Genomic DNA, 22,526 nt, shown 5'->3' with positions numbered 1-22,526 from the left:
TCACCCTACAGTGTTTCATGCCATAGTACAAATATGACCTTTTTCTTAAGCATGTCATAATCATCTGCCTTGTAGTTCCACAAATACCCCTTCTTCATAAAATATTCCTCATATTTTACTTTACAATCTCCCAAGTCAAGACCGCATGGTCACTTTCACCAATTGGAGGCAATGTTGTCACCTTAGTTATGGATAGCTCTTTTGATCCTATGAGCAAGTCAGTATTCTCCTACCCCCCTAGTTTCCTTCATCACATGCTGTTATAAGTAATTATTTCTCAGCAGATGTATATATTCTATTTCCTTTCTGTCATGTGATCTTTCTTACTTCCGGTCTATATCTACATAGTTGAAGTCCCCCATAATAATCATTCAACCTGTGCTCATTGTACTAATTTGGCAATGCATGTATTCCAGATCATCTGTGGAACTCCCAGGCCTAGAGCGACAACCAACTGTATATGCCGTCTTACTGGCCTTAATCTCACACCAGATTATTTCAAATGAACAGTCGCCTTCCCACCTGTCTGCTATTCTTTTTGGTTGCAATTCATCTGCTATCATCAGCAGTACTCCCCCCCCCATCCTATCATCTTTGCAATCTTCCCTGAAAATACTAAACCCTTAACATTCAATCCCTGTAACTCCCTGGAGGTGTCAAATAATAATAACATCATTTGCTGTCAGCCAAGTCTAGCTAATGCCTATAACTTTTGGCAAGGTTGTATCAATGCCAAAAACTCCCTTTTGTTCCTGATACTTCTGGCATTAGTATATAGAAACTGCAGCATCCCTTTATTCCCCCCCCTCAACCTTTACTTTCTGAATTGACTACCCTATTCAATATTTATCCTGTGAGACTAGATTCTTCACTTGTCATTCTCACATTCACACGTTTCATGGGTGCCGTCACACGAACTCACTTGCTTCTGTCCTAATTGCATAAGTTTCCCTGAATTTGTCTCCATACATAATTTTCTCCTTAACTTATTTTTCTTGTTTGTTCAGTTGGTCTTTATTATTCCTTTGTATCACCTGCTTCTTTCTTTTTTCAGCCTTGCTTCACTCTTTCCCCTTCTGCAGTTTTTTAATTTTGTGCTTTATCCTATGAAGAACAACATTTAAGCACTTTATTTCTTTATCAATATCCATTTTGTTCTCCTCTATTTCACATTATTAACATCATTTTCCATCTTATCATTGGCATTTGTTAACGTCTGACACTTTAAAACACTTAATAATACATACTTTCTCCCCAGTTTCAATATCATTCCACATATTCTTTAATTTTTTCAATGCATACACTGGAATGAATAAGGTGCTTAAGGGTCAAAGCTGTATAACTGAGAGGAGACCTGCACATTGCCTTTAAAGGAATGCAGAGAACAGACCAAGGTTTCTGACCTAATGTCCAATCTTAACCTTCTCGTGGTACCTTGTTAGGTATCCACCTGAATACTGAACAAATCAGGATGGGCTGGAAATTTAGGATTTAGCTGACCAAATTGTATTCTTATTGGCTCAAACCAAAATATGAAATGATGGTACAACATGACAGACTTTCATGCAGGCTGGGATGTCACCCAGTTAAACAAGGCCACTTGTTTTCACCAGGGAAACTGAAAAGTCAGCTACTGGAACAAATCCAAATCATAAAACACACCCCAACCCATCATCAGAGTTCAAGATCAGTACTATCAACATAAGAAGCCTGAATGGCAAAGAAATGGAGCTAGCTGAGAAATTGGATAAGTACCAGATCGACATAATAGGAGTGACTGAAACAAAAAAGACAAAATCTGGCAAGATTTTTCTGAGCAATAAATACAAAATGTTATATTCAGGCAATGACAATCTGGGAAAAGAAGGTGTAGCTATAGTATTGAACATAAAATGTGAGGCTAATCTTCTTGAATGGCAGGCATTTTCAAGTAGAGTGATGTGGGCAAATATCAGAATGGGGAATTGGACGATGAGACTTATTTGTGCCTAATGGCACCACAGAAGATTCTACTAAGGTAGAAGTGGAGGAATTTTTTGAGGCTTTAGAAAAAGCAACTAAAAATGAAAAAGGAAAAGTTGGTTCTTGTTGGGGATATAAATAGCAGAGTAGGAAATGATTGTCAGACATACAAAAATAAATTGGGAAAATTTAGAGAAAAGAGCAAAGCTAATCTTCTCTCTTCCATCATCTATGTGGATGATGATGAGGCCGAATGAACTGTTTCCACTTCTGTCTGTCCCAGGAGAGTCCAAACAATTCTGTCCAGTTTGGTGTCGCTTGTTGTGATTTGGTTTTCAGGTCCTCTTTTATTTTGTCTATCCATCTAATTCTGGGCCGTCCTTTGGATCTTTTACCTTCCATCGTCGTATTTAGGGCTTTAGATGGTAGTCTTTCTGTTCCCATTCTGATCACATGGCCAAACCATTGCAGTCTTCTTTCTTGGATTTTGTCTATTATTGTTATTTCTTGTTTTAGTAATTTCTTAGTTGATCCAGCAGAGATATTCCAAGTAATCTTCTTAGCCAACCCATTTCAGTAACTAATAATTTTTTTTCTTCAGCCTTTTTGAGATTCCAGCATTCACTTCCATAGAGGAGTATTGGGAGGACCATTGTTTCATAGATTCTTAATTTTGTTACTTGTTTGATGTCTCTTGACTTCCATATTTTATTAAGTCATCCAAAGTTTGGGATGCTTGACTGATTCGTCTGTTTATATCTTTTATAATTTCACCATTATACTCAATAACTCCTCCAAGGTAGGTGAAGTTTTCTACCTGCTCTAGATTCTTACTATCAATTTCAATTTTCATATTGGTGCTTCTTTTTCCTATTTGCATAATCTATATTTATGTTTAATCCAGATTTTATACACTTCTTTATTTTATCAGAAATTCACTGTAGATTTTCTTCTGTGCTTGCAAGTAATGCAATGTCATCTGCAAATTTTAAATTTGTCACATTTTCCCTATATGTTTTGATCCCAGAGTCTTCATTGTTTAAGGCCTTATTGGTTGCTTCTTCTAGTAGATTGAACAGGTCTAATGATGGATTGCATCCCTCTCTTACTCCACTCTCTGTGTGGAACCAGTTGGTTAAGGTGTCCTCCATTCATACTGCACTTTCAGATTTCTCATATAGATTCTTTATTATTCTTATGGTTTTGTTGGGAATTCCAAATGCTTCAATAGTTCTCTTCTACGGATTGAATCAAATGCCTGACAAGTCTATGAAATTTATGTAGCAACTTTGGTTGTACTCTAGTATCTTTTCTATTAGTCTTAAGGTGAATAGTTGATCAATTGTGCTTCGCACTGGTCTGAAACCGGCTTGTTCTTCTCCTAGCGGCAGTTCTATATATGGCTTAATTTGTTTTTGGAGTACTTTCATAAAAACCTTACTTGGAATACTGAGAAGGCTAATGCCTCTGTAATTATTGCATTCTGTTTTATCTCCTTTTTTGTATTTAGTTATGACTGATTTAGTCCAATCAGTAGGCACTGCTTCATTTCTATAGATCCTTTCAAATAATGTTTTTAATTCCAAAAGTTGTTCCTTTCCTGCTTTTAAGAATTCTGCATGTATTTGATCAATGCCAGGTGCTTTCCTAGTTTTGAGTTTTTCTATGCTGTGTGTTATTATTTCTTTGGTAAAGATATTTGTTTCCTCTTCCATTTCAGTGGCTGGAATCGTAATATCCTGGGAGCTGTTTTTATTATATAAATCTTTGAAGTATTTTTCCCATCTGGCCATTCTTTTTGTTTTACATTCAGTGAGTTGTCCCTCTTTGTTTTGATCATTATAATTTTTGTTGTCTGTGTCTTACTAATTTGGTCTATTTGTTTATATAATCCATGAAGGTTATTTTCTTTTGATAGCTTTTCTGCCATTTTGCATTTTTTTCTAACCAATTATTCTTGTCTCTTTTAACTAGTTTTCTAATTTCTCTGGTTAATCTATTATATTCATTTCAGTTATAGTTCTGTTTTAGTTTCATGCTTTTCCTTTGATCACTTAACTTTTTTACTTCATTTGAGATCCAATCCTTTTTACTTTCTCTTTCTGTGTAACCTATTGTTTTTTCTGCCGAATTTAATATTATTTCCTTTAATATGCACCAATGTTCTTCGATGTTTATATTCTGTTTTGGAAGTTCCTTCAGGTTTTTATCTAGTTCTAGTTGATATTTTCTTAGAATATTGTTGTCTTGTAGTTTTTTTACATTCAGTCTCCTTTTGACTCTAAAAGTACTTCCAGATTTTAACTTTATTCTTAGGTTTGCTAATACTAGCTTATGGTCTGATCCACAATCTGCAAAGAAGGATCTGCGGTTTAGGATACTTGATTTCCATCTTTGGTTTACAATAATACAGTCTATCATATTCTTGGTTTGTCTGTCTGGTGATATCCATGTCCATTTTCTTTGGGGTTTTGGATGTTTAAAGAGAGTGCTGGTTATTGTTAGTCTATTATTTGAGCAGAAGTTTAGCAGTCATTCGCCACATTCATTGCATTCTCCATACCCGAACTTTCCGATTACTCTTGGCCAGGTATCCCAGTGCTTGCCTACTTTTGCGTTTAATTCCCACATTACAATTAGGAGATCTTGACTTGATGTCTGCTGTATTGCTTTTTTGCAAATCTATATAGAACTCCTCAATGTCTTCTTCTGAAGATGTCAAAGTTGGTGAATATACTTGAATAATAGTTAGTGATCCAATTGATGTTTTAAATCTTATTTTAATTATCCTAGGTGAGATAGGATTGTAGGACAATAGAGAGTTTTGAGCCTTTGGTTTTAATACAAGTTCTACTCCTTCTTGGTGTTTGTTGTCCTCCCTGCCTGAAGTTAAGATTTCGTACTGTCCATGGTGAAATTCTCCTTTTTCAGTCCATCTGGTTTTGCAGAGTCCAATCACTTCCCATCAGTAGTTGTCTAATTTCTGCAGTAGTATTTCCAATGCTTCTTCCTGGTGAAGAGTTCTTACATTCCATGTTCCTATGCTTGTTATGCCTTTCCTGTCTATTAGGTGATGTTTTGTTCCACTAGCATATTTTTTGCCTTCACTATCTTGGTTCCCTAAAAGTGGGCACAACCCGTGTTTGACCGGGCGATGGTCGAGCTGGCATGTATCATTAGGTTGGTTAGAGTTCATTCAGTTTCAATGGTTAAGTTTTCGTCATGTCAACCACCACTCCTTGACCTGAATTCAGCCACTTTTTTAGTAGATAGTGGAAGCTACAGTTTGAGAGGAAAAAGTCATCCACTCGCAGTCGAGTTGCTCTAATAGAACTGGGGCGGGGGGAATAAGAAGTATGAGAGAGTAGAGGGAAAGAACAGTAGAAGACCAGTCTCCAGATATGACATAACAAGTGTATATTGTATGAAGTAAGATTAGGCCTAGCTTGGGTACCTCAGTTTTGCCATGCCCATACTCACCAATGTGAGCCCCTGATCAAAGTTAATAATAATGGAAAATACATGTTGGATTTCTGCTCAGGACATGGACTGGTTATTGCTAACACGATGTTCCAACATAAAAATGTCCACAAATTTACATGGAGAGAAGAGGCAAGGAATAAGAAAAGTCTCATTGACTGCGATATAGTTGATAGTGATGTTCTCCCACTGGTGCAGAACACTAGAGTGTACAGAGGATTTGAAATTGTAATTGATCATTTAATCTTGAGCAGCATAAAAGTGAATAAAAGTTGAGTAGCTCTCCGATGTGAACTGTAGATCAAAATATACAAATATTATTCATGAAAAAATGAAAGAGTTTCAGAGCAGGAACAAAATCTGGGAGATTCAGTGGCAAGCCCTGAAGAAAATACTGATTGATTCGGCCAGAGAGGCATGTGGTGAGGTTGTGTGCAAGGAGAGAAAAATCAAACTCCATGGTGGACACAGGAAGTTAAAGAAGCGGTGAAAGAAAAAAAAGAAAGCATATCAAAAGTTCCTGGCAAATAAGTCAGCTTGTGCTCTTAGAGAATACAGAGACAAATGTAAGAAAGCAAACACTGTATAAAACTAGCTAAACAAAAATTATGGGAAGACTTTGATAAGAACATACAAAATAAATATCAAGAAGGTGCTGAAAAAGCTCAGAAATAGAGGAAAGAGTGCTGTAAAAGGAATTTAGAGATGATAAAGGTGACAAAAACTGATGAAAAAGATATCCTTGATGTATTTTGCAATTACTTCAAAAAATTGCTAAATGAAACAAGCAGTGATAACAGCACAGTAATAAAAAGCACTCAAAAGACATGCCATCAGGAATATATATCCATACTTGAAGTAGAAAAAGCCATCAAAAGCGTGAAATGTGGAAAGGCAGCAGGAATAGATCATATTTGACCAGAAATGCTCAAGTATGGAGGTATAAAAGTCATACAGTGGCTACACTGCACAGTTCAGAAGGCCTGAACAGAGGGACGAATTCCCGATGTTTGGAGTATAGCTCTCATAGTACCCAAACTGAATAGGAGAATTACAAAGGCATTTCATTACTGAATGTTCCTGGTAAGATATATGTAAGAATACTTAAGAAATGGTAGAGAAGAATTGTGGAAGAAAAGCTTGGTGAAGAACAAGCTGGATTCAGGACAAATAGAGGCTGTCATAATCAGATTTTCACTTTATGACAGATAGTTGAGAAATCATGGGAATATAACAAAGATCTGTATTCAAGTTTTGTAGATCTGGAAAAGGCATATGACAAGGTGCCAAGAAAGAAGCTATTCCAAACACTACAGTTATATGGTATTAATAGGGCATTATATCAAGCAATACTTAGTCTTTATTTGAGTTGTAAGTCAGCAGTGGTTTAATGTTAAACCTGGTGTGAGACAAGGATGAACATTATCCCCTTTCTTAGTCATTAACTATATGGATCACATTATGAAGGAAAGTGGTATTAAATCTGATATCAAAATTGGAGATGTTAATCTCAGCTCTTTGCTTTATGCGGATGATGTTATACTTCTAAATAAATCAGCTACAAGTCTGCAAGATTCCCTTACTAAATTGAATAACTGTTGTAAGAGAGATGGTATGAAGGTCAGTATTAAAAAGATAAAGACAATGAAAATGGGTAGAAACATTGAAAATAACAACTGCATTGAGAATGGAGAACTTATAGAACAAGCAAAACATTCAGCTACTTAGGCACCGTTTTTAGCGAAGATAGTAAGTTAAATATGGAAATAGACAACAGAATCAACAAAGCTGGTATGGTAGGACGTCAACTGAATAAATTTATATGGAATAAGGGAGAAATTACCCAAAACTCTAAATTATCTGCACAAGAAGTGTTTAAACCAATTTTAACTTATGGATCTGAGAGCTGGGTTAGAAGTAAAACACTTGACCAAAGACTATAGACCGCAGATATGAGTCCTGAGAAAGATTATAGGCGTGAACAGATGGCATCAATGGCAATATCATATTAAATACGAGGATATTAGGAAAGAACTTGACATTGTCAATATCCACGAATGCGTTAGCAGAGCTAATCTCAGGTGGTATGGTCACTTAAACGGAATGGGCGAAGAAAGATTCGCAAAATAAGTGTTCTCTGCCAGGATGGCAGCAAAACGACCCAGAGGAAGACCAAAAAAAAAAAAAAGGGGGGGGGGGGTCAGCACTATCATTTAAACTTCCAGAAATCTAAAATGGCTACATCTCAATATCTGCTATTTTATTAAGTTACCCTCATATTATTATCAGAAGATGAATCTGTTTCTACACCACTCAGCACACACTAAGTTTACAATCCAGCCAGGTAGTAACACAAGCACATAGCAAGGTCAGTATCATATAGCCCAGCAAGTAGAAAACACTGCTCTATATACCTAATAATTCTGACTAGTTGAATTAGGCATGTTTAGTTCACATTAATTTCTTCATTACTCTACCATGATTGAGACATTATTATCTACTATTATCTCCTAATACCAAAAAGTATTTACAATCCAGTGGATAATATATTTTTTCTTTTAATGGAAAGCACAATTTAATTGTTATATATGAATTTGCATAAAAGTCCTTTAAGTACTTTGAGAAGTTATTGCTTTCTCACCCTCTTTTTTTTTATAAAATGCATCCAGGTCCAAAGAATTGTTATATTTTGATAATACATTACTAAAAAAATTCATACAGAAAAAAGTTACTTCATTTTTTTTTAATCTATATTAACATACCTAAATCAATGTAACACATAACCATTAACATACCTAGAACCAATTTTCACCTGAACATTTTCATTAGAATTAGGGATGAGCATATACGGAGGATCATTGTAGCTTCCAATTAACTGATACTTTAGGCTACTGTAGAGAGGAAGCCTTCTTTTCCTGAACAACCAATTGTCTTCCCAGCTTGATACTGAAGTCACACAGACAGTTGAATCTCTTGTTTCATTACCATTATCCTCAGGTACTTCAATAATGTCTAAACCGAGTTCTGGAAATGGAACTTTCTGGTTTAATCTCAACTTCCAGTCATCAAATAAATTCAAATCTGGCAAATTATCACAATAAGTTTTTATTCTGTCTGAAGTGAGTAATAATGAAGCATCATCCATATTTGTATTTTCACTAGAGATTCGTTTACTGCTATGTTCTTCATCAGAATCTGTATATTCTTCTCTTGTTACTTCTTCAATTTCTTCAACTTGCTATTAAAATCAAAATATATATAAAAATTACCCACACTGCTACAAAAAAACTCAAATTACAAAATCAGTGATATGGAAAACTTTGATGATATCTGAACTAATACTATTGTAATAAAATATTTTCACAAAAATTGGTTGTATAAAAAAGTCCAAAGAGGTAAATGGATTTACTCTGAGAAAATCAGATTTTAAATAAAGCTTACATGATTATTTAAATATCTTAACTATTTCAGATTTGATATTGCAAATAATTATACAGATATACTACTGAGCTATCTAAAACACTATATTTACTCGAATATAACTCGCCCTTGCACATATCTCGCACCCCTGATTTTACTTTTCAAAAAAAGAAATTAAAAAGTTTCGTATATAGTTTACACACGAAAAAATTTTACAACTTTAAGAAATTGACAGTGAAAGTTATTGCAGTTTCAGATATTTTGGAATTCAGTTGAAGAGAATCAACATTTCAACTCAACAATTGTCGGCTTCCCTTTGTTAGTGAGTCGAGTGATATTTTGTTAATACCGCACCATTCATATGCATAGGGATGGAAGCAATCAGTAGAGGGCATGTGGGAGTGCAAGCATTGACTTCTACTCCATCTTGGATTGCACGGGGTGGATTAAGAGACCTTCGTTAGAACTGTTGTGCAACTGGCATTTGAGAGTTTGGGACATGATTTCATCAGAAATAATCAATTTATTATTATTGTTATTATTATTATTATTGTTCCGGGCAACTCCAAGGAGGCGACAGACTCATTGAGGAAGGCCCTAACATCATGTCAAGAACAACTATTCAACATTGACACAGTATCTATCATACCTTGCCTTGAACTCATTCACGGTCGTAGCACCCACAACAGACTCTGGAAGCTTATTCCACTCATTCACCACTCTCCAAGTAAAAAACATAGCTCTAACACCCTTGTCAACCACACTCTTGCCCAGCTTCCATGCATGGCCCCTAGTCCTCCCACCACCAGTCATATTTTCAAAAATATCTTCTGGATCAATCTTATAGAAACCCTTCAGTAATTTGAATGTCTCAATCATATCACCCCTCCTTCGCCTATCATCCAATCTCTGCAACCCACAAACCTCCAACCTATTCGCATAAGGTTCATTCCACAGACCTGCAATCATCTTGGTCACTCGTCTCTGGATCCTCTCCACCTCCTCCCCATCACGAAGAAACCCTGGTGCCCATAACTGGGCACAGTAGTCCAGATGGGGTCTTATCAAGGCTCGATACAGAGGAACAACAACTTGTTTGTCTCTGCATGTTAAAGAATTTTTCAGAAGCCAAGTGATTTGATGAGCTGATTTAGTCACTTCTGCAATGTACCCCCTAAACTTCAATACCCTATCCACCAACACTCCCAAATCCCTGGCCTCATCAATCTCCTGGAGTACAGTTCCACAAATGCGACATACTGTGCTATTCTTTTCATCCCAAATTGCATAACCTTACACTTTGCCACATTAAATTGACATCCATTTTTCCTAGCCCAGTCCTCCAAACTATCCAAATCATCCTGTAAAATTCTGACATCCTGTGCACTCACAATTGCTCTACCCAATTTGCATCATCAGCAAACAAGTGAACACTTCCTCTCAAATCCTTTCCTATATCATTGATGAACAAATTGAAAATCAGTGGTCCAAGAACAGAGCCCCTGCGGCACACCACTAGTCACAAGCCGTCTTTTAGACTCCACTTCTGAATAAACCACTCTCTGGTATCTCTCCTTCAACCACCCTCCAAATCCATCTCACCAACATTATATCTATCCCCATCTGCTCCAGTTTACTGATTAGGGTTCCATGTGGTATCCTGTCAAAGGCCTTGGCAAGGTCCAGTAGTATCACTGTAAACCCATTTCCCCTATCCAGTTCAGCGGTCACTGTGTTATAATACGTGAGCAAGTTACTGAGGCATGATCTACCCTTCACAAAACCACGTTTTCCCCCATATAATATCCCATTTTCATCTATCCAATCCTGCATTCTTTTCTTGACTAATTTCTCTAAGACCTTGACAATGATTCCTGATATGCTAATCGGTCGGTAATTTACAATAGCAGTCTTGGAACCACTTTTATGCAGTGGAACTATTTTCCCTTCTTTCCACCCCCTCAGGACTAACCCAGACCCGAGACTCAAATTAAACAAAATGGTCAAAGGTACTGACAATTCTTTAGCCGCTTCTTGTACAACACGAGCTGGTATACCATCCAATCCCACGCATGTATTGACATTGAGGTTATGCAATAGACTACTCACCTCCACTTCATTCACCACAATTCCCATATAATCTATTGGTTTATTGATTTCTGCAATGTCACCACCTGGATGATATATACTTGCAAATTGCTCACTCAGTAACTCAACTATATCAACTGATTCAGTTACCTCCCTACCATCAGCATTCTTTAAAATCATTCTGCCATGTACATTTTTCCTTTTACTTGCTACATATCTAAAAAACTGTTTAGGATTCTCTTTAGCCTGCATGGCCAATGTTCTTTGGTAATTCTTTTTTGCTTTTCTTACCACACTCGTTACCCTTCTGGCCTGCGCTTTATACTGTTCATGTTTTCATTTAATTACAGAAAGATTGTCTTTAAAAAAATTCGAATATATCATGTGATGAAGGTGAGTTGCTGATTGCATCAATAACGTTCACTGCCAGGTTGGCAGGAAAACGACCCAGAAAAAGACAAAGATATGAATTGATACGGTACAAAGTGCCTTAGATGATAGAAATTATAAGATGTGATAATGTTGGAGTCTTGACAAGTAATGGACAGATTTGGAGGAAAATTGAAGATAGGAAGTTAGTAATGATGTAAATTTTTCATGTAGTACTATCATATCCTGTACACCCCTTGAAGGTACATGTCAGGAATTTGATGATGATGCATCATTTTATAAATAATAAAAATAATTATAAATTATAAGGAATACAGAGAATTTAAATATAAACATCAATTTTGTTTTTTACTGAAAAAAACAATTAGTTTCCAAAAAATCCCACATATATCTCGTGCTAGAATTTTTTAACTTTAATTTGGGGGAAAAAAAAGTGGAAGTTATATCATCATCATCAGATTATTGCCATGTACCCTCAAGGGGTGTACAGGATATGATAGTACTACATGAAAAAAAATTACATCATTACTAACCTCCTATCTACAATTTTCCTCCAAATCAGTCTGTTACTTGTCAAGACTCCAACATTATCAGATCTTATATTTCTATCGTCTAAGGCACTTTGTACTGTATCAATCCACCTATATCTTGGTCTTCCTCTGGGTCGTTTTGCTGCCAACCAGGCAGAGAACACTTGTTTTGCTAATCTTTCCTCGCCCATTCTGTTTAAGTGACCATACCACCTGAGATTAGCTCTGCTAACTCATTCCTGGATGCTGACAATGTCAAGTTCTTTCCTAATATCCTCGTTTTTAATATGATATTGCCATTGATGCCATCTGTTCATACCTATAATCTTTCTCAGGACTCTCATATCTGTGGTCTCTAGTCTTTAGTCAAGCGTTTTACTTCTGACCCAGCTCTCAGATCAATAAGTTAAAACTGGTTTGAACATTATCCTGTATAGAGCTAATTTAGTGTTCCGACTAATTTCTCTCTAATTCCATATGAATTTATTCAATTGACTTCCTACCATACCAGCTTTGCCGATTCTGTTGTCTATTTCTATATTTAAATTGCCATCTTCAGTAAAAATCGTGCCTAAGTAGCTGAAATGTTTTACTTGTTCCAAAGGTTCTCCATTAGCAACACAGTTGACATTTTCAATGATTCTGCCTATTTTCATTGTCTTTGTCTTTTTATTGCTGACCGTCATACCATATCTCTTACAACAGTTATTCAATTTAGTCAGAGAATCTTGCAGACTTGTAGCGGATATATTTAGAAGTATAACATCATCCGCATAAAGCAAAGAGCTGGCATTAACATCTGCAATTTTGATATCATGTTTAATACCGCTTTCCTTCATAATGTGATCCATAGAGATAATGAATAACAGAGGGGATAATGTACATCCTTGTCTCACACCAGATTTAACATTAAATCATCTTCCTGTACTTCCTTCAATTCTAACTGCTGACTTACTACTCGAATAAAGACTAAGTATTGCTTGATATAATGCCCCAATGACACCATATAACTGCAGTGTATTGAATAGCTTCTCTTTTGGCACCTTGTCATATGCCTTTTCCAAATCGACAAAACTTAAATAGAGATCTTTGTTATGTTCCCATGCTTTCTCGACTATTTGTCGTAAAGTGAAGATCTGATACTGACAGCCTCTATTTGGCCTGAATCCAGCTTGTTCTTCGCCAAGCTTTTCTTTCACAATTTTTCTCAACCGTTTCTCAAGTATACTTGCATAGATCTTGCCAGGAAAACTCGGTAGGGAAATACCTCTGTAATTCTCACATTCAGTTTTATTTCCCTTTTTATATATGGGTACTATGAGAGCTCTACTCCAATCATCGGGAATTCGTCCCTCTGTCCAGGCTTTCTGAACTATGCAGTGCAGCCACTGTAAGACTCTTGTACCACCCTACTTCAGCATTTCTGGTCGAATATCATCTACTCCTGTGCCTTTACACATTTCAAGCCTTTGATGGCTTTTTCTACTTCTAGTATGGATATGTATTCCTGACTGCATGCCTGGTCAGTGTTTTTTACCACTGTGCTGTCATCACTGCTTGTTTCATTTAGCAGTTTTTCAAAGTAATTATTCCATACTTCAAGGATATCTTTTTCTCCCGTTTTCATGTCACCTTTATCATCTCTAACTCCTTTTACAGCAGTCTTTCCTCCATTCCTAAGCTTCTTCAACAACCTCCAGAATATTTTGCCACCTACTTGATATTTATTTTCTATATTCTTGCCAAAGTCCTCCCATGACTTTTGTTTAGCTAGTTTTACACAGTGTTTAGCATTCTTGCATTTGTCTCTATATTCTCTAAGAGCACAAGCTGACTTATTTGACAGGAACTTTTGATATGCTTTCTTCTTTTCCTTCACTGCCTCTTTAACTTCCTGTGTCAACCAGGGAGTTCTGATTTTTTTTTTATCCTTGCAGACAACCTCACCACATGCCTTTCTGGCAGAATCAATCAATGTTTTCTTCAGAGTTTGCCAATGAATCTCCAAGGTTTGATTCCTGTTCTCAAACTCTTTCATTTTTTCTTCAATAATCTTTGTGTATTTTAGTCTACAGTTCACATCTGAGAGCTGCTCAACTTTTATTCGCTTTAAAACTTTCTTACATGTTATTCTTTTCAATATGAAATTCAATTTTATCCTGCTCAAGACTAAATAGTGATCGCTTCCAATTTCAAATCCTCTGTACACTCTGGTGTCCTGCACCAGGGAGAAAACATCACTATCAACAATAACATAGCCAATGAGACTTTTCGGGGTGCTTAAGGGTCAAAGCTGTATAACTGAGATGAGACCTCCACATAGCCTTTAAAGGAATGCGGAGAACCGACCAGGGCTTCTGACCTAATGTCCAATCCTCACCTTCTCGTGGTGCACCCTGTTGGGTATCTACTTTGATACTGAACGAACGAGGATGGGCTGGCAATTTGGGATTTAGCCGACCAAATTGTATTCTTATTGGTTAAACCAAAATATAGAATGATGGTACAACATGACAAAATTTCATGCCGGCTGGGGCGTCGCCCGGTTAAACAAGGCCCCCGTTGTTTTCGCCAGGGAACCAGGGCAAACAGCGAAAAGTCAGCTACTGGAACAAATCTGAAAACAAACCCCAACTCAATATCATCAGAGTTAAAGATCGGTACTATCAACGTAAGAAGCCTGAATGGCAAAGAAATGGAGCTAGCTGAGGAATTAGATAAGTACCAGATCGACATAATAGGGGTGACTGAAACAAAAAAGACCAAAACTGGTGAGATTTTTCTGAGCAATAAATACAAAATGTTATATTCAGGCAATAACAATCAAGGAAAAGAAGGAGTAGCCATAGTATTCAACACAAAATACGAGGCTAATCTTCTTGAATGGCAGTCAGTCTCAAGTAGAGTAATGTGGGCAAATATGAGAATGGGGAACTGGACAATGAGACTTATTTGTGCCTATGGTCCCACAGAAGGTTCTACTAAGGTAGAAGTAGAGGAATTTTTTGAGGCTTTAGAAAAAGCAACTGACACAATGAAAAAGGAAAAGTTGGTCCTTGTTGGGGATCTAAATAGTAGAGTAGGAAATGATTGTGAGGCATACAAAAATATTTTGGGAAAATTTGGAGAAAAGAGCAAAGCTAATAATAATGGCAAATATCTGTTGGATTTCTGCTCAGGACATGGACTGGTTATTACTAACACCATGTTCCAACATAAAAATGTGCACAAATTCACATGGAGAGAAGAGGCTAGGAATAAGAAAAGTCTCATTGACTATGTTATTGTTGATAGTGATGTTTTCTCCCTGGTGCAGGACACCAGAGTGTACAGAGGATTTGAAATTGGAAGTGATCACTATTTAGTCTTGAGCAGGATAAAATTGAATTTCATATTGAAAAGAATAACATGTAAAAAAGTTTTAAAGCGAATAAAAGTTGAGCAGCTCTCAGATGTGAACTGTAGACTAAAATACAGAAATATTATTGAAAAGAAAATGAAAGAGTTTGAGAACAGGAATCAAACCTTGGAGATTCAATGGCAAACTCTGAAGGAAACATTGATTGATTCTGCCAGAGAGGCATGTGGTGAGGTTGTGTGCAAAGATAAAAAAATCAGAACTCCCTGGTGGACACAGGAAGTTAAAGAGGCAGTGAAGGAAAAGAAGAAAGCATATCAAAAGTTCCTGGCAAATAAGTCAGCTTTTACTCTTACAGAATACAGAGACAAATGTAAGAAAGCTAAACAGTGTGTAAAACTAGCTAAACAAAAGTCATGGGAGGACTTTGGCAAGAATATAGAAAATAAATATCAAGAAGGTGGCAAAATATTCTGGAGGTTGTTGAAGAAGCTTAGGAATGGAGGAAAGAGTGCTGTAAAAGGAATTAGAGATGATAAAGGTGAAATGAAAACAGGAGAAAAAGATATCCTTGAAGTATGGAGTAATTACTTGAAAAACTGCTAAATGAAACAAGCAGTGATGACAGCACAGTGGTAAAAAACACTGACCAGGCATGCAGTCCGACATACATATCCATACTTGAAGTAGAAAAAGCCATCAAAGGCTTGAAATGTGGAAAGGCAGCAGGAGTAGATGATATTCGACCAGAAATGCTGAAGTATGGTGGTATAAGAGTCTTACAGTGGCTGCACTGCATAGTTCAGAAAGCCTGGACAGAGGGACGAATTCCCGATGATTGGAGTAGAGCTCTCATAGTACCCATATATAAAAAGGGAAATAAAACTGAATGTGAGAATTAGAGAGGTATTTCCCTACTGAGTGTTCCTGGCAAGATCTATGCAAGTATACTTGAGAAACGGTTGAGAAGAATTGTGGAAGAAAAGCTTGGTGAAGAACAAGCTGGATTCAGGCCAAATAGAGGCTGTCAGGATCAGATCTTCACTTTACGACAAATAGTCGAGAAAGCATGGGAATATAACAAAGATCTGTATTTAAGTTTTGTCGATTTGGAAAAGGCATATGACAAGGTGCCAAGAGAGAAGCTATTCAATACGCTGCAGTTATATGGTGTCAATGGGGTATTATATCAAGCAATACTTAGTCTTTATTTGAGTTGTGAGTCAGCAGTTAGAATTGAAGGAAGTACAGGTGGGTGGGGGGGGGGGGGGGTGGGGGGGGGGGGGGGTGGGGGGGGGGGGGGGTGGGGGGGGGGGGGGGTGGGGGGGGGGGGGGGTGGGGGGGGGGGGGGGTGGGGGGGGGGGGGGGTGGGGGGGGGGGGGGGTGGGGGGGGGGGGGGGTGGGGGGGGGGGGGGGTGGGGGGGGGGGGGGGTGGGGGGGGGGGGGGGTGGGGGGGGGGGGGGGTGGGGGGGGGGGGGGGTGGGGGGGGGGGGGGGTGGGGGGGGGGGGGGGTGGGGGGGGGGGGGGGTGGGGGGGGGGGGGGGTGGGGGGGGGGGGGGGTGGGGGGGGGGGGGGGTGGGGGGGGGGGGGGGTGGGGGGGGGGGGGGGTGGGGGGGGGGGGGGGTGGGGGGGGGGGGGGGTGGGGGGGGGGGGGGGTGGGGGGGGGGGGGGGTGGGGGGGGGGGGGGGTGGGGGGGGGGGGGGGTGGGGGGGGGGGGGGGTGGGGGGGGGGGGGGGTGGGGGGGGGGGGGTCTCAACCGTTTCTCAAGTATACTTGCATATGATCTTGCCAGGAAAACTCGGTAGGGAAATACCTCTGTAATTCTCACATTCAGTTTTATTTCCCTTTTTATATATGGGTACTATGAGAGCTCTACTCCAATCATCGGGAATTCGTACCCTCTGTCCAGGCTTTCTGAACTATGCAGTGCAGCCACTGTAAGACTCTTGTACCACCCTACTTCAGCATTTCTGGTCGAATATCATCTACTCCTGTGCCTTTACACATTTCAAGCCTTTGATGGCTTTTTCTACTTCTAGTATGGATATGTATTCCTGACTGCATGCCTGGTCAGTGTTTTTTACCACTGTGCTTGTCATCACTGCTTGTTTCATTTAGCAGTTTTTCCAAAGTAATTATTCCCATACTTCAAGGATATCTTTTTCTCCCGTTTTCATGTCACCTTTATCATCTCTAACTCCTTTTACAGCAGTCTTTCCTCCATTCCCTAAGCTTCTTCAACAACCTCCAGAATATTTTGCCACCTTCTTGATATTTTATTTTTCTATATTCTTGCCAAAGTCCTCCCATGACTTTTGTTTAGCTAGTTTTACACAGTGTTTAGCATTCTTGCATTTGTCTCTATATTCTCTAAGAGCACAAGCTGACTTATTTGACAGGAACTTTTGATATGCTTTCTTCTTTTCCTTCACTGCCTCTTTAACTTCCTGTGTCCACCAGGGAGTTCTGATTTTTTTTTTATCCTTGCAGACAACCTCACCACATGCCTTTCTGGCAGAATCAATCAATGTTTTCTTCAGAGTTTGCCAATGAATCTCCAAGGTTTGATTCCTGTTCTCAAACTCTTTCATTTTTTCTTCAATAATCTTTGTGTATTTTAGTCTACAGTTCACATCTGAGAGCTGCTCAACTTTTATTCGCTTTAAAACTTTCTTACATGTTATTCTTTTCAATATGAAATTCAATTTTATCCTGCTCAAGACTAAATAGTGATCGCTTCCAATTTCAAATCCTCTGTACACTCTGGTGTCCTGCACCAGGGAGAAAACATCACTATCAACAATAACATAGCCAATGAGACTTTTCGGGGTGCTTAAGGGTCAAAGCTGTATAACTGAGAGGAGACCTCCACATAGCCTTTAAAGGAATGCGGAGAACCGACCAGGGCTTCTGACCTAATGTCCAATCCTCACCTTCTCGTGGTGCACCCTGTTGGCGTATCTACTTTGATACTGAACGAACGAGGATGGGCTGGCAATTTGGGATTTAAGCCAGACCAAATTGTATTCTTATTGGTTAAACCAAAATATAGAATGATGGTACAACATGACAAAATTTCATGCCGGCTGGGGCGTCGCCCGGTTAAACAAGGCCCCCCGTTGTTTTCGCCAGGGAACCAGGGCAAACAGCGAAAAGTCAGCTACTGGAACAAATCTGAAAACAAACCCCAACTCAATATCATCAGAGTTAAAGATCGGTACTATTCAACGTAAGAAGCCTGAATGGCAAAGAAATGGAGCTAGCTGAGGAATTAGATAAGTACCAGATTCGACATAATAGGGGTGACTGAAACAAAAAAGACCAAAACTGGTGAGATTTTTCTGAGCAATAAATACAAAATGTTATATTCAGGCAATAACAATCAAGGAAAAGAAGGAGTAGCCATAGTATTCAACACAAAATACGAGGCTAATCTTCTTGAATGGCAGTCAGTCTCAAGTAGAGTAATGTGGGCAAATATGAGAATGGGGAACTGGACAATGAGACTTATTTGTGCCTATGGTCCCACAGAAGGTTCTACTAAGGTAGAAGTAGAGGAATTTTTTGAGGCTTTAGAAAAAGCAACTGACACAATGAAAAAGGAAAAGTTGGTCCTTGTTGGGGATCTAAATAGTAGAGTAGGAAATGATTGTGAGGCATACAAAAATATTTTGGGAAAATTTGGAGAAAAGAGCAAAGCTAATAATAATGGCAAATATCTGTTGGATTTCTGCTCAGGACATGGACTGGTTATTACTAACACCATGTTCCAACATAAAAATGTGCACAAATTCACATGGAGAGAAGAGGCTAGGAATAAGAAAAGTCTCATTGACTATGTTATTGTTGATAGTGATGTTTTCTCCCTGGTGCAGGACACCAGAGTGTACAGAGGATTTGAAATTGGAAGTGATCACTATTTAGTCTTGAGCAGGATAAAATTGAATTTCATATTGAAAAGAATAACATGTAAAAAAGTTTTAAAGCGAATAAAAGTTGAGCAGCTCTCAGATGTGAACTGTAGACTAAAATACAGAAATATTATTGAAAAGAAAATGAAAGAGTTTGAGAACAGGAATCAAACCTTGGAGATTCAATGGCAAACTCTGAAGGAAACATTGATTGATTCTGCCAGAGAGGCATGTGGTGAGGTTGTGTGCAAAGATAAAAAAATCAGAACTCCCTGGTGGACACAGGAAGTTAAAGAGGCAGTGAAGGAAAAGAAGAAAGCATATCAAAAGTTCCTGGCAAATAAGTCAGCTTTTACTCTTACAGAATACAGAGACAAATGTAAGAAAGCTAAACAGTGTGTAAAACTAGCTAAACAAAAGTCATGGGAGGACTTTGGCAAGAATATAGAAAATAAATATCAAGAAGGTGGCAAAATATTCTGGAGGTTGTTGAAGAAGCTTAGGAATGGAGGAAAGAGTGCTGTAAAAGGAATTAGAGATGATAAAGGTGAAATGAAAACGGGAGAAAAAGATATCCTTGAAGTATGGAGTAATTACTTTGAAAAACTGCTAAATGAAACAAGCAGTGATGACAGCACAGTGGTAAAAAACACTGACCAGGCATGCAGTCCGACATACATATCCATACTTGAAGTAGAAAAAGCCATCAAAGGCTTGAAATGTGGAAAGGCAGCAGGAGTAGATGATATTCGACCAGAAATGCTGAAGTATGGTGGTATAAGAGTCTTACAGTGGCTGCACTGCATAGTTCAGAAAGCCTGGACAGAGGGACGAATTCCCGATGATTGGAGTAGAGCTCTCATAGTACCCATATATAAAAAGGGAAATAAAACTGAATGTGAGAATTAGAGAGGTATTTCCCTACTGAGTGTTCCTGGCAAGATCTATGCAAGTATACTTGAGAAACGGTTGAGAAGAATTGTGGAAGAAAAGCTTGGTGAAGAACAAGCTGGATTCAGGCCAAATAGAGGCTGTCAGGATCAGATCTTCACTTTACGACAAATAGTCGAGAAAGCATGGGAATATAACAAAGATCTGTATTTAAGTTTTGTCGATTTGGAAAAGGCATATGACAAGGTGCCAAGAGAGAAGCTATTCAATACGCTGCAGTTATATGGTGTCAATGGGGTATTATATCAAGCAATACTTAGTCTTTATTTGAGTTGTGAGTCAGCAGTTAGAATTGAAGGAAGTACAGGAAGATGGTTTAATGTTAAATCTGGTGTGAGACAAGGATGCACATTATCCCCTCTGTTATTCATTATCTATATGGATCACATTATGAAGGAATGTGGTATTAAACCTGATATCAAAATTGGAGATGTTAATGTCAGCTCTTTGCTTTATGCGGATGATGTTATACTTCTAAATAAATCCGCTACAAGTCTGCAAGATTCTCTGATTAAATTGAATAGCTGTTGTAATAGATATGGTATGAAGGTCAGCAATAAAAAGACAAAGACAATGAAAATAGGCAGAATCATTGAAAATGTCAACTGTGTTGTGAATGGAGAACCTGTGGAACAAGTAAAACATTTCAGCTACTTAGGCACAATTTTTACTGAAGATGGTAAACTAAATATAGAAATAGACAACAGAATCAGCAAAGCTGGTATCGTGGGAAGTCAATTGAATAAATTCATATGGAATAAGAAAGAAATTAGTCGGAACACTAAATTAGCTGTATACAAGACTGTGTTCAAACCAATTTTAACTTATGGATCTGAGAGCTGGGTCAGAAGTAAAACACTTGACCAAAGACTAGAGACCGCAGATATGAGAGTCCTGAGAAAGATTGGAGGCGTGAACAGATGGCATCAATGGCAATATCATATTAAAAATGAGGATATTAGGAAAGAACTTGACATTGTCAGCATCCAGGAATGCGTTAGCAGAGCTAATCTCAGATGGTATGGTCACTTAAATAGAATGGGAGAGGAAAGATTAGCAAAACAAGTGTTCTCTGCCAGGTTGGCAAGAAAACGACCCAGAGGAAGACCAAGATATAGGTGGATTGATACGGTACAAAGTGCCTTAGACGATAGAAATATAAGATCTGATAATGTTGGAGTCTTGACAAGTAACAGACTGATTTGGAGGAAAATTGTAGATAGGAAGTTAGTAATGATGTAATTTTTTCATGTAGTACTGTCATATCCTGTACACCCCTTGAGGGTACATGGCAGGAATTTGATGATGATGATGATGAGACTTTTCTTATTCCTAGCCTCTTCTCTCCATGTGAATTTGTGCACATTTTTATGTTGGAACATGGTGTTAGTAATAACCAGTCCATGTCCTGAGCAGAAATCCAACAGATATTTGCCGTTATTATTAGCTTTGCTCTTTTCTCCAATTTTTCCTAAAATATTTTTGTATGTCTCACAATCATTTCCTACTCTGCTATTTAAATCCCCAACAAGGATCAACTTTTCATTTTTCATTGTGTCAGTTTCTTTTTCTATATCCTCAAAATATTTTTCCACATCTACTTTAGTAGAACCTTCTGTGGGACCATAGGCACAAATAAGTCTAATTGTCCAGTTCCCCATTCTCATATTTGCCCACATTACTCTACTTGAGACTGACTGCCATTCAAGAAGATTAGCCTCGTATTTTGTGTTGAATACTATGGCTACTCCTTCTTTTCCTTGATTGTCATTGCCTGAATATAACATTTTGTATTTATTGCTCAGAAAGATCTCACCAGTTTTGGTCTTTTTTTGTTTCAGTCACCCCTATTATGTCGATCTGGTACTTATCTAATTCCTCAGCTAGCTCCATTTCTTTGCCTTTCAGGCTTCTTACGTTGATAGTACTGATCTTTAACTCTGGTGATGTTGAGTTGGGGTTTGTTTTCAGATTTGTTCCAGTAGCTTACTTTTTGCCCTGGTTCTTTTGCGAAAACAATGGGGGGCCTTGCTTAAATGAGCGACGCCCCAGCGGCATGAAATTTTTCATGTTGTACCATCATTTTTTTATTTTGGTTTAACCAATAAGAATACAATTTGGTCGGCTAAATCCCAAATTGCCAGCCCATCCTCGTTTGTTCAGTATCCAAGTAGATACCCAACAGGGTGCACCACGAGAAGGTGAGGATTGGACATTAGGTCAGAAGCCCTGTCGGTTCTCCACATTCCTTTAAAGGCCATGTGGAGGTCTCCTCTCAGTTATACAGCTTTGACCCTTAAGCACCCCTTAAAATATATAAATACTGTGGTTAATTCATGACACACTTTGTCCAAGTATCACTTAGCACTTCTGAAGATATAGTGAGCCTTGGTTAAAGGAGGAAACCTTCAATAATAAAAATCAATAAACAACAAT

General features: G+C 38.2%; 1 protein-coding gene across 1 annotated transcript in view; it reads right to left on the bottom strand.

Annotated features, from left to right (window-relative positions):
- The window catches only part of LOC150109717 (uncharacterized), a 490,804-nt gene that overhangs the window by 309,773 nt on the left and 158,505 nt on the right, over positions 1 to 22,526 (bottom strand). Inside the window, exon 12 of the mRNA XM_090403072.1 lies at positions 8,238 to 8,680. Coding sequence (XP_090259198.1) covers positions 8,238 to 8,680 — 443 coding nt within the window. The remainder of the gene's footprint in view (positions 1 to 8,237; positions 8,681 to 22,526) is intronic.

This window comes from Typopeltis vanoorti, chromosome 2 (assembly GCF_054136105.1).
Source record: "Typopeltis vanoorti isolate ZY-2024b chromosome 2, IOZ_Tvanoo_1.0, whole genome shotgun sequence".
Taxonomy (NCBI): Eukaryota; Metazoa; Arthropoda; class Arachnida; order Uropygi; family Thelyphonidae; genus Typopeltis; species Typopeltis vanoorti.
The sequence above is the reverse complement of the archived record's forward strand: the minus strand, read 5'-3'. Positions and strand labels throughout refer to the sequence as shown.